The sequence below is a fragment of the Orycteropus afer genome, unplaced genomic scaffold, assembly GCF_000298275.1.
Source record: "Orycteropus afer afer isolate SDZICR_OR568_19922 unplaced genomic scaffold, OryAfe1.0 scaffold00498, whole genome shotgun sequence".
In the NCBI taxonomy this organism is placed as follows: domain Eukaryota; kingdom Metazoa; phylum Chordata; class Mammalia; order Tubulidentata; family Orycteropodidae; genus Orycteropus; species Orycteropus afer.
Window position 1 is genome coordinate 974,011 of NW_006922085.1, and position 15,260 is coordinate 989,270.

The window sequence follows — 15,260 nt, forward strand, 5'->3', positions numbered from 1 at the left end:
TGCCACCAGAGCTCCTTAAAGCCACCTTCATAACTGACTGAAAACATTATGTATTTTAAAAATCGTGTTCTGTGGTTTTGGGTTACTTGCAAGCATTTCCTTGTTGAGATGAGTCATTTTTATTCCCAATAAATTTCTACTCTGATAGAATTGTCGGTTTTCTACTCTTGAAATGTAGGCAGTTTGGGTCATCATTATGGACTTTTCCAGAATGACCAGCTTTTAATGCTTCTCTTGAAAACTGGTGTACTTTAATAGCAATCCTCTTGCTTCCTGTTTTAGGCAACGAGCCATTATGGGGGCAACAATACGAGTACGAGAAGACCCAACTAAACGACAGCCCTCAGCTGGAACATCCATCTCCTCTATCAGCAGAAAGGCGCTTGTGCTGTACAACAACGTCTCCCAAATGCTTTTATAACTTAATTCCCCCCAATTTTTTTTTTTTTTTAATAGATCTATCCCCACTCAGCACAGATAATAGGGTAACTCCACGATCCCTGCCCTGGAGTGGTCGTATGCCCCGATCTCAGAGACCGGGTTGGGTGGGGGCAGGAAAAGCTTAGCAAAGCCCCTTTCTGGGCCAGGGCTATGAAGCCCTGCTGGGAGGCGCCAAAAGAGCACTGGGCGGACACGACATTCCCGATGGCTTCTTGGGTGCCCACTCAACGGGAGTGATCGTGTCATTCCAAAGCGCTTTCCATGCCGCAAGCTCCCGACCCGTGTGCAGATGCAGGATTATGGGCCTGAGTTCGAGCTGGGGACTTCATACTCTCTCGGCTATTAAGACGGTTGGGGTGGTTTTTCCCCAGGAAGTGAAGCGCTATCTTTAGCGAGCTGCGGCGGCCCTGTGGGACTCACCGCCACTGCAGCGCTACACAGAGGACCTGCTCCTGCCCTTAACCCCCGACAGTACTCTTCGAGGTTCCATTGATTATCACTAGCCCCAGGTCTCCCGCGTCTCAACCCTCCACCATCACCCTGAGGGCGCACTTGAGAAGAGACCAAAACAGCCCGGCAAAGTATGTCTGGGGGTCACGACTAGCCCATGATATCTGGGTCAGGACGCTGCTCAGGCAGGAGAGCAGGGAACGAAATCCAAGCGCAGCTGGAATGCTCTGGAGACAACAGCTGCTTTTGGGATTCCGTTGCCCGCTGTCCCGCCGTGGGTATGGCTCCTGCCCCCAGGTCCCTCGCCCTCGTGCCAGACCAGAATCATCATCTATTCGCAATCCCAGGGGGCGGTCCCGGTAGTAGCCGGTAAGAGTCTAATGGGAACGAGGCGCTTTCCCGGGCCCCAGAACAAGGTAAGGGGAGGGGGGGGGCCTTCCGTGGGACCAGGTTCCGATTCGGATTAGATCAGCCAAACAAAATTAGCCCGATCGGCCTCCACGCAGCCGGGGCCACAGGAATGATGGCGGTGACCCAGGGGACTTCAGGACCGACCAAGAGGGAAGAGCGCCCGCGGAGCCGGTGAGGAAATAAATCAGCGCGCCCGCCCCGGGGGCACCTCCGCGACCAGGCCTTTGTCCGGTGACGCTGCCAGCGCTCGGAACGCCAGGAGCCGAATAAGTCCGCATGGCGGCGGCGGTACCTCCATGAGTCCATTGTGGCCAGCCGGCCGACCAACTGCACAGCCCAGCTATACTAAACCGCCCGCCCGCCTCCCGGCCACGCAGGTAGAATGCGGCCACATTCCCCCGAGGCTACGGCTGGGCAGACGCGCGGAGATGCCCAAACACCGCGCGGCCGCCAGCGCGTCTCGCGCCTACAGGCCCTCTGACTCGTCTCAAGATGGAAGCGGGAACTCTCGAAAGATAAGCAGAGAGAGCGAGGCCAGTGCGATGCTCCAGCCGCTGTCTAGTTCAACCTCTAGTCCGGTCCGGCTCGGTTACTCCCAACCGATAGCCACCATTGGCCTTTCCGTCGCGTCCCCTTCCGCTTGATGTGAACGCAGACTTGGAGCCATTTTAAGGTGAAGCCACCGGCCACGCCCCCTCGCGCTCCCGTAAAGCCAATCCACACGCGGCCACGCCTCCCGCGGCGCGCGGCGGCGCCGTCAACGGTCGCGCGAATGACGGTTGGGAAGGGGTGTGATTCGGAGGCAAGGCGGGGAAACCTGAGTCGCCAGCCTCACCCTCGAAACCCGATACCCCAAAGCCTGGGATTAGGGGCTGGAAGGGTCGCACCACGCCCTGGCCAGGTGTGCTGGCCACGACCAGGTGCGCGGCCGCTCCGCCCCGGGTTACCAGAGCCCTTTGTAATGACTGAGAGCCGGGGCAGCAGGCCGCGGCTGGAGCCCAATATGTGCCTTGAGGCCAGCCAAGCCGCCAGGTGTCCCGCTCTCTTGGGACTCCCGTCAGGGGCCCGGGGCGGGGCGGACGGTAGGTGCTGACACCAGAGCTGCGCTGGAGACAGGCCTTCCTACGACAGATGGCACTAGCCTACTGCCCCTTCCCTGGCTGGGCCGGCTAAGCTGCGCTGTGCCTGCCAGGCCGCAGGGGGCGCTGTGTTCGCGCTGGGATTAGCTCCGTCATAACCTTACAGACCCTTCACTGAACCTACGTCGGCCTAGCTTCACGCCGCTTCGTCATGGCTGCCGTCTTCGTGCTTCGGGGTTTGCACTGTGTGCGACCTGTGCTGCGCTGTCCGCCCGCCCAGCTGTGGTGGTGAGCCCTGACCCTGCGCCCCGTTCCCTCCTGCCCTCAGAGACCGGTACCCTCACGCCACGCCTTCCCGCCTCCAATGACCAGCGACCCAGGGCTCCGCTCCCGGTTCTTTGCAGTCCCCAAGGACTGGCGATCCCCCGCCGCACGCCTTGATTCTTCTTGGTTTTGGAGACCCTTGTGCCCCTGACTGTACCCCCTTTGTCAGGGCCCCAGTGCGTGGGCATCGGCTTACGCCGGCAGACGACGAGCTGTACCAGCGGACGCGCATCTCCCTGCTGCAACGCGATGCACCGCACGCCATGTACATCGACAGCTACAACAGCCGCGGCTTCACAATTAACGGAGACCGCGTGCTCGGGCCCTGCGCTCTGCTCCCGCACTCCGTGGTGCAATGGAACGTGAGTCTTGCTCCGCTAGGAGGAACCCGAGGCCCGAGTCAGTCCCGACTCCCTACTTCAGTTCCTGGCAAACTTGGCATTTCTGTGCTGCCCCATAGCGGTGTAGAGGGAGGGTCTGAGGGGAGGCAGCATGTGTTGCTTTTCCTACTGAACCTGCCTCCTTGCACAGGTAGGATCCCACCAGGACATCACTGAAGAGAGTTTCTCCCTTTTCTGGATGCTGGAGCCCCCGATAGGTATGGGGAGGGGAGGAAGCAGGGCTGAGGCACCTAAGTCCCAGAAGGCCACCCACCACCCCAGCCTCTCAGCAGACCTGGTTGCTATCTCTCCCTAGAGATTATTGTGGTGGGTACAGGAGACAGAGCAGAACGGTTGCAGCCCGAGGTGCTACGAGCCATGAGACAGAGAAGCATTGCTGTGGAAGTGCAGGACACGGTGAGGCCCAAGACATGGGAAAGCTGTCGGGAACCCAGGTCTAGCTTAAGCCAGGCTGACACCAGCCTTCTCTTGCAGCCCAATGCCTGTGCCACCTTCAACTTCCTGTGTCATGAAGGACGTGTGACTGGAGCTGCTCTCATTCCCCCACCTGGAGGGGCTGCAGTCACATCTCTGGTCCAGGCTGCAGACCAAACGAACAGGAACTGACCTGTCTAAGAGGACCCTGTCACCTTTTGTGGGGTGCAAGGGCTACCAACATTTTCATTGTCTTCTTCGTCACTTAAAAAGTTAATTAATAATCTAACTGTTCCTCCTGTTTTGTATTAGGTATGTTGATAGTTAGGGGCCACTGGCTCAGTGCATTCTCATTGCAAGGGCATGAAGGAGCCAGTGGGTCCTATGGTAATCCCTGACCTTCAAGAGGCTAAGAAGAGGTATGTTTACCTATTCCAAACACCATTTGCCCGTTTATTCCCATGCAGGTTTGAGGGAACTCGCAGTGTTCTTTCCCCACAAGGTCATTTAGAGATTCAAGTTAGGTAACTTGTATGTAGATGTGGTAGTACAGTGGTAAAATGCTTGGCTGCTAAGGTTGGTGGTTCAAACCCACCAGCTGCTCTGCAGAGAAAAATGTGGCAGTCTGATTTTTAAGAGTTGAAATCTATTCAATGGCAGTGATTATCAGTTAACATATGGCCAACCTTTGGGCTAGCAGAAGTCCCTGTGGATGCCAGTCCACAGCCCCAATCCCTGTCTCATGAGCTCTCCTTAGGGAACCATAAATTGAGATTCTGTGCGAGTCCAAACTCTTGGGAGCCGGGCTGCTCAGAGCTGGCCTGTGGACAGCTTCAGGCAGGATACTTTGAACTCATCCAGGCCCACGGAACACCCTTATCTCAGGGCCTGAGGGTCCCTAGAAATGAAGGTGTTGTATTGCCCCAGCCTGCCTGCTGACCTCAAAAACGAGGCATCACTTTTTTTTTTTTCCAAGTTTTTATTGAAAAATCAAGGAAGAGGATACCTGGATCAAAAAAGCCGCTTCTCATACCTACAGACAGAAGAGAAGGACCAGCTATGAGGTGGGAGCCAGAGAAAGACATGGCAGAGAACAGGAGGGGTGGGGGTGTCGGTCACTTACGAATGGAGGCTGTGGACACCGCCTTCTACCTGAGCTGAGGATGTTCTCTTCTCAAACTTGAGTTCCCCAGAGTACATCATAGCTCTTAATAGAGGATCTGATGTCAAGACATAGGTTGCTGGCCCCGGACCAACCTTTCTCTGCCCATACTTTAACTCCCCATACTCACCGGACTTGGGTCAAACTCTTGGCACCAATGTCCTGACAGGAGTGTTGGATACCTGCTATTAGGTAGGGGACAAATTTGTGAATGGATCCTTTGTCCTGCACAGCTCCAGACACCCCCTGAGCCACCTTGATTTTGTCAGCTTCACTGTAAAAAGAGACCCAGGTATGGGCAAGGTCACAGGAGGAATGAAGGCACTGGCAGGAATGAGGCGGGAGAACTGGCCTGCCTGTCCCACCTGAAATATCGGTTCTGGCTGCTGAGATGCTTGTCCATGGCATCAAGAGAACCCATACCACGGTATTTCTTCAGCCGAATCCCATCAGAAAAGAAGTATTCACCAGGGGCCTCAGTAGTAGCAGCCAGGAGGGAGCCCATCATGACTATGGACAGAGGCAATGCTTGAGATTATAGCCTAAGCAGGAATGGGGAAGAAGCCCCACCAGGCTTCATGGGTGCTGGGTCTTACCTGTGGAGGCACCAAGGGCCAAGGCTTTGGCAATATGGCCCACGTTTTGTATTCCCCCATCAGCAATGACAGGGACACCAAAGCGCCGTGCGTACTCTGATACTTTATACACAGCTGTTGCCTGGGGCCGCCCACAGGCCAGCACTGTTGAGAGACATAGGAACAGATGGGTGGGTATGGTTAGTGGTAACAGGGGCCCAAGGGCCACACTTAGCACCTAGGAGCACTCAGCTACACCTGCACCAATACTGCAGCTGGGCTGAAGAAGAGGTATGTCTGGATTAAATGCTGTTCCATCCATCTTAAACAGTACGAACAGCTGTGCTGGCCTCCACTGAACTCTGCATGTGCACGTGCATGTGTACAGGGCCCAGGGCAGCCTCAGGCACATGCAATTTTATCAACTGGAAAGCCCCACCCAGCTGGTATCAAGTGGGGCAGGGGTCACCGTGCAGTTAGTATTCAGAGGCATCGAGTCAGGCCCAGTCCTCTTCCCTACAAGTTGGACAGTTCAGGCAAGATGAGAGCAGTGGTCATGTGGAAGAAGAGCAGGCTCTAGATTTGGTACTTGAGGTACACCTACTGCACAGAATATAAGCAGAGCAGGGCCTGCCTGGGAAAGAAGCTCCTGCCCTGTGAGTGCCCCAGGAAAAGAGGACTGTTCAGGAGCAGCCCCCAAAACCGTGGTCTGTCTGAGTCTGCACTGCCCACCCATCAGCACCACAAACCCTGGAGCTACAGCTACAGTCAACAAAGCAGCCGGGCAGTGGGCAGCTGGGCCGGGCCAGTGGGCCGGGCCACACTTACTATAGCAGCCCGTGACAGTAGAAGGGCATTTGGGGCTGTGGGACTTTATGTCTGGAGGGATCTTGGGAGCCACTAAATAAAACAAACAGACCAGAGTTTAGAGAAGGCGCAGAGCAGGAGCAAAGAGGCCAGGCTAGGCAGGAGGTGGCAGGTGAGGTGACAAGACCTCATCTTGCTTCCAGCATATCACCCATCCAAGGGCCTATTTGGCTCCCAGACCTGCCCCTATTGGGAGGGACTCGTAAGAGCACTTGGCCCCAGGACAGGTGGGGCTAAGGGCACTGGCCAAAGCCAGGGTTTCTTAGGGACCTGACAAAGCATCTTCTTACCTTCCTGGGTGATACAGATGGAGCCACTGCCCATGCCCACCCGCAAGGCATCCACGCCTGCATCGATAAGGTTCTTGGCCTGAGCAGCAGTCACCACTGCAGAGAGAGAGGGAAGGACTTGTGCAAAACGCCAGATGGAAGCCCAGCTCTCCCACATCGTTCAGTGCTTACTCCTGCCTCACCATTGCCTCCAATGACCTGGAGACTGGAATATTTCTCTTTGATATACTTGATCATGTTGATCTGGAAGATGGAATTTCCCTGGGAAGAGTCCTGGATCAAGGAGGAAGTTTCAGTGAGACTACTGCATGGATGGCAGCTGCCCCTACTACCCTACCACCCTACCTGTGCAGCAGCTCACCAGAACCACTACATCCACGCCAGCCTGGGCCAGCAAGTCCAACCGGTACTTGTCATCTTCGTGTGTACCGATGGCTGCTCCACACAGCAGCTGCTTCTTAGCATCTTTTGAGGCCAGTGGATAATCTCTGTTCTTTTTCAGGTCTGTCCGGGCAATGATGGCCACCAGCTCATCATCTTCATTTACAATGGGCAGCTTTCCTGGGGGCAATGCAGGACATGAGTCAGGGTCTTGGGTTTTGGTTTCGGACCCCTTCCCATCTCCAGGACTCACTCACCCTTCTTGCTTCGCTGCAGAATTTCATTTGCTTCCTTTAACGTGATACCTGCAGGGGCCACCACCAAGTCTTCCCGCTTTGTCATGATCTGGAAGATAAGAAAACTATGAGAAAGGACCAGATGGGGGAATCAGACTTATCCACAGATACTAATCTAATCCAGGGTATCATGCCTGTTACACTGTGAAGAAAAAAGGGCAACAAATAATAATAAATTAGTGCCCACACTGGGGTGACAAAACACAGTATGTACGCTGGCAAGTCTCTGGGCAGTTTGAAAGACTTGGGAAGGGGAGTATGAGAATCCCATGAAGGTTCAGGAACTTGGTGGGGCATCTGTCTTTCCTGGGCAGCAGAGGTCTGCAGAGATGTCATTCAGCCAATGGAATATACCCAACCCCCAGTCTTTGGCTTGGCCTACCACAGCTTGGCTGTGCTCCTCTGCCAAAGACACCCACCTCTTCCAAAGAACGGTCATGCTCCTCCTCCTTGAGAAAATCAATGTCCCGCGAAGAAATGATGCCCACCAGGCGGCTCCCCATTCGGCCCGTGTCCGTGATTGGGATCCCGCAGAAGCCATGCCGGGCCTTGGCCTCAAAAACATCCCGCACCCGATCCCTGGGGCTGAGGACCACAGGGTCTGTGATGAATCCCTGCTCATATTTCTGGAAGAGACAGTAGGAAAAGGATATTTCTTAATCATTTCCTTCAGGGTCTTGGTCTGAAGCCTGGGATCTCAGCCCAACCGCCTCTTCAGACTGTCACAGGACCAAATCACACCAACATGTCAAACTCTTCCCAGAACCAAGGGATAGGAGATTATGGGTGCATTAGAGGCACTTGCTCCTCTGCTGAAGATGCTGGGTCTCAGGCTCTTTTCCTCAGGAACTGAACCCCACAAATGAAAAGAAAGGGTACAAGATCAGGAGCAAAACAATCCCCCCTACCCCACCTCAGTGCTATTCCCAGGAGCTCTTGGTCAGAATCTTTGCCCTTCTGACCTTCACTTTCCGAACTTCATTGGCTTGGAATTCAGGTGTACAGTTGTGGTGGATGAAGCCAATTCCTCCAGTAAGCTTCAGGACAAAGAGAATAATGACAAATAACAAGACAGGTATAATTATCTGTTTTTAGAGAAAATAGATGGAATCCCCATTTCTGCCCTAGCACCCCATGGGGATTACCGCCATTGCTATGGCCATCCCAGCCTCAGTGACTGTGTCCATGGGGGAGGAAACCAGTGGAGTCTTCAAAGTGATCTTCTTGGTCAGTGCAGAGGTTAAGTCCTGAGGAAGTAAGACCCACTAGTGTGATAATGCATCTCATATACCTAAAGGTGCTACCAGAATAACCACAAAATAGATAACCTGCATGTGAAGCACCAAGACCATTCCATAGACATACCCCCAAATCCAATATTGTGAGGTAACCCAGAGAGAAGGGACAGCAGCATCTTATACCAGCTTGGTTGCCCAGGACCCAATTCCTGGCTATACTCACCACCTGGTCTGCAGTGAAGTCGATGTACCCAGGAAGAATAAGAAAGTCACTATAGGGAGGGAGGGAGATTGGGAAAACGGTTCAGGTTTAGGGGAGCCTGAGAATCCAATCCTCATAATTCACTGCATAAGGAATCTGGGCAGGGAGTGGCAATGACTGAGCATATGTGTCATTGGCAAGGCAGAGCACAAAGTGGAGATGGAAAGGGGCCCTTCTTTGCCATCAATCTGTCACGAGTGCTCCTGGCACTCTGACAACTCCATGTGCCCAGAAAACGGGAGTTTCAAACATGAAACCTAAGCACTGCTAGGACGGCTCCCCCACCTTTCAACCTCATCCTGCTCCATATCTGGCAGTACCCGGACACGAATGCGGGCTCCCCGGCACTTGTCCCCCACGCCAGCGCCCAAGGAAAGCCCCCACCCAGCCTCCCTGACCAGCGCGCCGCCCATCTCCTCGCCCAGGTGAGACCGATCGGCCCGCACTTGTAGGTGAGGCCATCCCCGCAGTTGAAGAGCTGCTGTGCCGTAAGTCCGTCGTCTGGCACGTAGGACGTGCCCCCGCTGATCAGGTAATCAGCCATAACAAGCACGGAGCGCAGCCGCGTCTCAGGACCGCGCCGCAGAGGCCGCAGGCCTCTGGGCCGCGCCAATATAAACTCGCCGATACCGTGACGGCGCCGACGCACCGCTTACGTCAGAGCGCAACGCGACCGGGCGGGACCAACTGCGTCCCCGAGACGGGGCGGTACCGGGAAATGGGAGCTGGGGGGGACGGGCGCGTGCGCACAGCCCGAATGCACGTCCACAAAGGACTGGGCTGGGCTTCCTCCGCACCTCTCCTCCCGCTCCTAGCTCGCCAGGGCAGGCCTTTCGCACTTGTGGACTTATGTTAACAGGCACGGCTTTACTTCAACTGTCCCGCCAGGCTCCTCCCCAAATAACGAGGCATTGTTCACTAGCATATTGAAAAGACGTGCTTGTCATTCTTAATAAACAACTAGAGTAAGAATACATAAGAGAAACAGAGTGGTATCTTTATATGATACACAAGTGTATGTTACAAGTACTCCATCAGGCACAAGAGCCTCAGGTTTAAGGCCTCAGTGTTAGGCCAAAAAAAAAAAAAAAAAAAGCATGGTAAAGTTTTTACTTTAACATCTAAAATGTCACTTGTCTTAAAGGGGCTGTAATAGAAATTGTCTTTAATCATAATTGAAGTTCCCCTCGTTTTCCTTCCATTAAGATGCTAAGTCTGTGTCTGAATATGAAGAAAGAAAACAGTGTGGCTCCCTGTGGTCAGCGAGGTCTGCCAGTCCAAGGTGGGACTGGGGAGATTCCCTGGAGCATCCATTCATCATTACTTCCATCTTTCTGGAGGGAGGGAAGAGGCCAGATTTCTTCTAGCAGTCCAGGCCCTTTTCCCAGGCCCCAGACAAGGGGAAAAAAAAGTCAGCCAGCAACTTTCCAGGACATCTGGCTCTCAGGAAACCAAGAGCCCCCCATGGGATGAGAAGGTTTCTGAAGATGCACAGGGAGCAAAGTTTCCTTTTACATTTTAAACAGCAGCAGCCTGGAAGGCTGCACAACTACACCAATAAAAAAAGGAAAAAAGAAAAATGGAGGCCTCTTCTTTAGTGTGAAAGTCTGTCCAGTTCTTCTTGGCAAATCTCCTGTGCACTGTGGTGAGGCAGCTCAGTGCATGGTGCTTGCGTTACCCACAGCAATGGCCTCCTGAATTTCTCGTATCACCAGGATCCGGGTCAGCATCTGTCCCATCTGCTCTCTGCTGATAGGCTGGACCGAGTACCAGATTGGACTGTTGGGGGCCACCACTGGTTCAGGAGTCAGGTAAAAGGTGTCATTCCGGCCTTTTACACTCTGGGGGCTGAAGAACATGTTGGTAAAAGCTGGGTAACACTTCTACAAACTCAACCCTCCCAGACAGATGATGTCTGCACAGCTTACTGAATTCCATGCAGCTACCAAAGGACCTCTACTGGGGCTACTGCAAATGCCAGTGATAGGCTATTTCCTTCCTGCTCCTTTCTGACATGCTGCTAGGTGCAATCTCATCTCTCTTACTACCTATCTAGGGCTCCTCTGGGTTCACCTACTTGAATCAAACCTTATCCTTCTTCAGGTCCATCTTGAAGGACCATCTTCAAGTCTTTGTTCACATCGTTTATTCTACTTAATCCACTGATAATCCCTCAAGTATACCTGAGGGACCCTATCTGCCTTCCCAGCTCAGTGAAGACTCTAGGCCCCTTCCTTAGGCTCTCCCCACCCCCACCGTTCAGCTGTACTTCTCTTAAATATGTAGCATACTCTATCTTCTAACAGTTATTCTACTGTCCAACCAAGATTTATCCAAGAGCTACTATGTGCCAGCCATGTACCAGGTGCTGATGTTACAATCACACAAATACATGCAAAATGACAAAACAGTGTTGAGTGCTACAGAGGAAATAGCCAGGGGACTTGATACAGGCCCAGGGCACAGGCAGAAAATATGGAAATGCTTCCCTGATGAAGTTGTGTTTAAGGTGAGAAGAAAAGACTGCTGAGAGCCAACTAGCCAGAGGGGTGGGGATGAGGGACTTGCCCAATGAGGAAAAGTTAGGAGCCAAGGCCTTGAGAGAAGAAAGCATGGTGCCCTTGAGAGGAGCCAGTGTGGTTAGAGCCAAGAGCTATACGGATGTGAGGTTCACAAGGGGGAACGCACAAAGGTCCTAATTACTGATGGAAGACTTTGTCTTTTTCTGTAAAATAATAGTAAACCACTAAAAGTTTTAAGTGACATAAGTCCTACAACCTAGGAAGATCAATCTGGCATTCTGAAGAAAACAAGCTAAACTTCAGGGGCAAGAGGGAGCAAAAGCTGAGGGCAGAAGTCTCCCTAGATATGAGAGTGGCAGTGATGATGGGTCAGAGTCAAGAAGATGCTGAGTCACCCTCAACGTGTATTGGAAGCAGTCTCTTTGTACCTGTCAGCCCTTGACATGAATAGTCACTTTCAGGGAATAGGGACCCCCTTTACATCACTGTGCTAGACATATTACACATCGTGGGAAAGCCAACCAGGCTGCTTCTATAGTAAACTTTTTGGAGGTGTGATTTTACTCTCCTTTGGGGATTAGGGAATGCTGCTCTCCAGTGACAAGATACACACACAGGTGAGCATCTTCATGTGCATGTGTGCACCCCCCGCCCCCATGGTCACCCAGTCACAATAAGGCCTCCTCACCATTTGAAGAGGTAGAAGTCATAGAGCTTGATGGGACACCTCAGTGGATTCTCTGGATTTTCCGTCTGTTCTGCATACATGTCATCTGTAACTATAAAACACACCCCCCACCACACACATGGCATCTGTCTTAGCTCATGCCCAGATCAGGAACCTTAGGCTCCCAGCTACTTCAATTGGGAAATATTATGGGGAAAAGGGTATGAGGTAGGAGTGGTGGGCTATGAAGGGTAAATGGAAAAGCTATTCTCTCTGGGGACTGGAGCTTCTGGGAGAAAAGCTTAATGTTCTTGGTTGAGGAGTAGAAAGTGGAGCATTATCACCTGGCAATCCTCAACCTTCAAGAGATTACTAGTCTCCCAGGTACAAGGGCAGGGTAAAACAAGTAACACCTGCTTCTGCTGCTTCTGCTGCTCCTGCCCCCTTCCCCTACCTTTCTGGCCAGTCTGGTGTATACCAAGCGCCTTCAGGTACCGGATACTCGTGCTTTTATCCTTGGGATTTGAGGGATTTTTCTTCGTCTGTCGTAAGACTTTGGAAAAGGCCAGTTTCATGTGCTGGTCCACTGTCTTCAATAGGAAGTACCTGGACCGCAAGTGAAAGCAAGGCAGAGGGAGGGGTGCCGGGAAGAGACCATAACTTACCCTCCACCCGTCAATGCTTCAGATAAGCTGCTGCCCACACTCAGGATCTGGGCAGGCCCACACCCAAGCACACTGTGCAGTGGAGGAGCCACATCCGGACTGAAGGCAGGGGTCTGACAAAGCTGTCTGCCCCACTGGTCACCACATAAGATGCAGCAGCCAAGTGGGGTTGGGGGCTTTCAGTAGACCAAAGCCTCTCAAATATGTGTCAGAGGAATCCAGAAGTCCTCCTGGATAGCGTCCACCCTCTTCACTGGGCAGAACCCAGCAGTGGCTAAGCATGGAGCCTCCAGAACACTTACTTGGTGTTAAAGAACATGAGGGTAGTCAACAGGGTGGAGGGGGAGTGAGCCCCAAGCTGTTTGCACTCCCACAGCATCTCCTCAGTCACATGGCTGGGCAGGACATAGCCTAGGAGGAAGAGAGGACTGCTACAACGAGAGGATGGCAAAAGTGCTAGGCTACGAGGTGTGAGGCGCAAGAACCACTGCAGGAATACAAACCTAACAATGGAAGACTCCCTAGAGTGTGGCAGAGTCAGCTGGAAAGCTTGTTAAAACACATATGGCTTGGTCCCAGCTTGAGTTTCTGAAGCACGACCTAAGAATTACATTTCTAACATGTTGCCAGGTGATGCTAACACTGTTGCCTTGGGGACCACAGTTGAGGGCACACTGCCCCACAGGATTGCTTTTATCTGCCATTAAATTCTTCCTCTAATCCAAGATTAATATAAGGCAAAAGGATGGCCCTGAGGGAGAGTGAAACACCTAAACCTGCAAACTAAACTCTGCATATATGAACACTCCTCTGGAGAAAAGGGTACTTCACTTCCACCATGTTTTCAAAGATATTCAGGGCCCAGAGAACTGTTATATACATCCCTGCTTCCCCTTGTCAGACTTATAATGTCTACCGTATCTAGAAGCCAGTTCACTCTCTGGGTATCAGGAAAATTGACATTCAAGACTATTAATACAAGTTTCCCCCACAGGGCAAGTTTTATTGCAAAACCCTAGTTCCTAAGTGGTTTCAAAGCTGGACAAGAGCAGACACCTGTGGTTTGACCAAAGACCATGGGCAGCCAAGTCTGCTACCAAAGAAGACAGCACTTGGGTTGACTACCAAGCCCTCTTCTAGTGCTCATTCAATAGTCAATGAGCAACTGTTTGTGCCAAGCAGGTACTGGCAACATGGTGACAGCACCAGAGACCAGCATTTCCTGCAGGGGTTTCAGGATTCCCAGGCAAGCAGTGAAAGGTGCTACTTCTAGAAAGCAGAAAAAGAAACATTCTAACCAAACTATCCTTCTTTCCTATTCTTGCCAAAGCTGGTCTTTTGGCTCCATCAGCCCACGCTGTCTCTTTAAGCCAGCTCTGGTTCTACTCTTGCCCACCCTTTGGCTATTTTTTACTCCAGTAACAATGAGACAAGACAAGCTGTCCCACATCTGAAGCCTCCAAGAGGCAAGATGAGTGGCAGAAGACAGCCCTTCGTGGGAAAGGTCAGCTCCTAGGAGTGATCCCAGGGATACCTGGGCATGGCCTACTTTTTCTGGGGTCACTCTACCACTTCTTCCTGGTGTCACTTCCCTAACTTTACTCTCCTCTCAGCAATACAATTTAAAAGCGAACTTTAATGTCCAAGAACCATGACTCCTGATGAGGGAGAAAGGAGACATAAAGAGAGATGTTACGTAAAACCTCTGTAGTTCTGAATCTGAACTGCAAGCATCAAAAGATATATTTTATCTTTAATTTTTTTTTCTAGTTCTGTCCACTGTAAGGCCTAGAACAATGATCAATTCAGCAGCAATGAGCGACCTCAGCACCTAGATTGTGGTACTGGAATATGATTTCCCAATAAAAGAAACCAGGCGCCACAGAGATCTAGTTGGTTCCACATCTAGGACAGGAAAATTCTGTCAAATCACAAATCAATGAAGTTATTAAAGACTACTAGTATTGTATAGAAGGAGTCAGGGGCCAATTTAAAGAGGCTAAAGTAGCCAAAGATGGGACAGTTTGCACATCAGTAGAGATCTAACTGCAATGGACCGTTAACACACCAAACATGGTAAAAGTGATGAGTTCACAATGATTCTAAAAAAACCCTAATTGGTCATCACTGGAGATCAGTGAGCCAATTCACTACTGTTAAAACTGATAAATGAAAAACAAGCCCTTATCCTGCCTCTTCTATACAATCGACCTGTATCAGTGGAAAGCCAAAGAGCTAGTGCCAGCTAATAAATCAGTAAAAGCATTAGAAAACAATCATTTTCCAACTCTAATGAATTAAGGAGTAAAGGGCATCCTGATGGAGGAAAACAACCCTTTATGATGCAACCTCAACAACAACCTGTCTTGTAACAAGAGCAAATTTAAGTAAATCAAGCCTTTATAAGCAATTACCAATTAACTATAAATACAGGGGACAGAAGAACATGTTAAACTATTACCACAGGCAGAAAAAAATCAACAAAAGCAACTGTTTGACAATTTAAAAGACTAGTTTTTTTTTTTTTAAGTAAATGGCAAGGAAAACGAATGGAGGAGAAAATTAAAACTAAATATTAAAAGATGTATCAGTTCATTTCAATGTGTGGACCTTACTTACATCGATTCAGATTACAGAAAAATTATAGATTTATGAGACAATTAAAAATTCTAAAAAAGGCTAGATATTTGATGAGAATATAGAATTACTATTTTTTTTAAAGTATGACAATGATATTGTAATTACGTCAATAGTACATATTGATACATTTATGAAAAAATGGGATTTGCATCAAATTAATTCGGGAGGGGAAAGC

The 15,260-nt window shown here is 51.1% G+C and overlaps 3 protein-coding genes across 3 annotated transcripts in view; 1 reads left to right on the forward strand and 2 right to left on the reverse strand.

Moving 5' to 3' along the window:
• The first annotated feature begins 2,592 nt into the window (after nt 1-2,592).
• Nucleotides 2,593-3,712, forward strand: NDUFAF3 (NADH:ubiquinone oxidoreductase complex assembly factor 3). Its single transcript, XM_042782889.1, has 4 exons — nt 2,593-2,669; nt 2,875-3,067; nt 3,237-3,303; nt 3,402-3,712. Exons 1-4 carry the CDS (start codon nt 2,593-2,595, stop codon nt 3,710-3,712), a joined length of 648 nt encoding a protein of 215 aa, XP_042638823.1.
• An 819-nt stretch (nt 3,713-4,531) lies between these two features.
• Nucleotides 4,532-9,135, reverse strand: IMPDH2 (inosine monophosphate dehydrogenase 2). Its single transcript, XM_007955312.2, has 14 exons — nt 9,038-9,135; nt 8,553-8,601; nt 8,237-8,338; nt 8,054-8,128; nt 7,511-7,717; nt 7,053-7,140; nt 6,776-6,975; nt 6,597-6,687; nt 6,415-6,510; nt 5,279-5,422; nt 5,048-5,192; nt 4,813-4,956; nt 4,644-4,727; nt 4,532-4,553 (listed from the first exon to the last, which is right to left on the reverse strand). Exons 1-14 carry the CDS (start codon nt 9,133-9,135, stop codon nt 4,532-4,534), a joined length of 1,545 nt encoding a protein of 514 aa, XP_007953503.1.
• A 1,111-nt stretch (nt 9,136-10,246) lies between these two features.
• The window catches only part of QRICH1 (glutamine rich 1), a 38,785-nt gene continuing 33,771 nt past the window's right edge, over nt 10,247-15,260 (reverse strand). The window contains exons 6-9 of the mRNA XM_007955315.2: nt 12,748-12,856; nt 12,235-12,386; nt 11,802-11,892; nt 10,247-10,439 (exon numbers count right to left, since the gene is read on the reverse strand). Coding sequence (XP_007953506.1) covers nt 10,247-10,439; nt 11,802-11,892; nt 12,235-12,386; nt 12,748-12,856 — 545 coding nt within the window. The remainder of the gene's footprint in view (nt 10,440-11,801; nt 11,893-12,234; nt 12,387-12,747; nt 12,857-15,260) is intronic.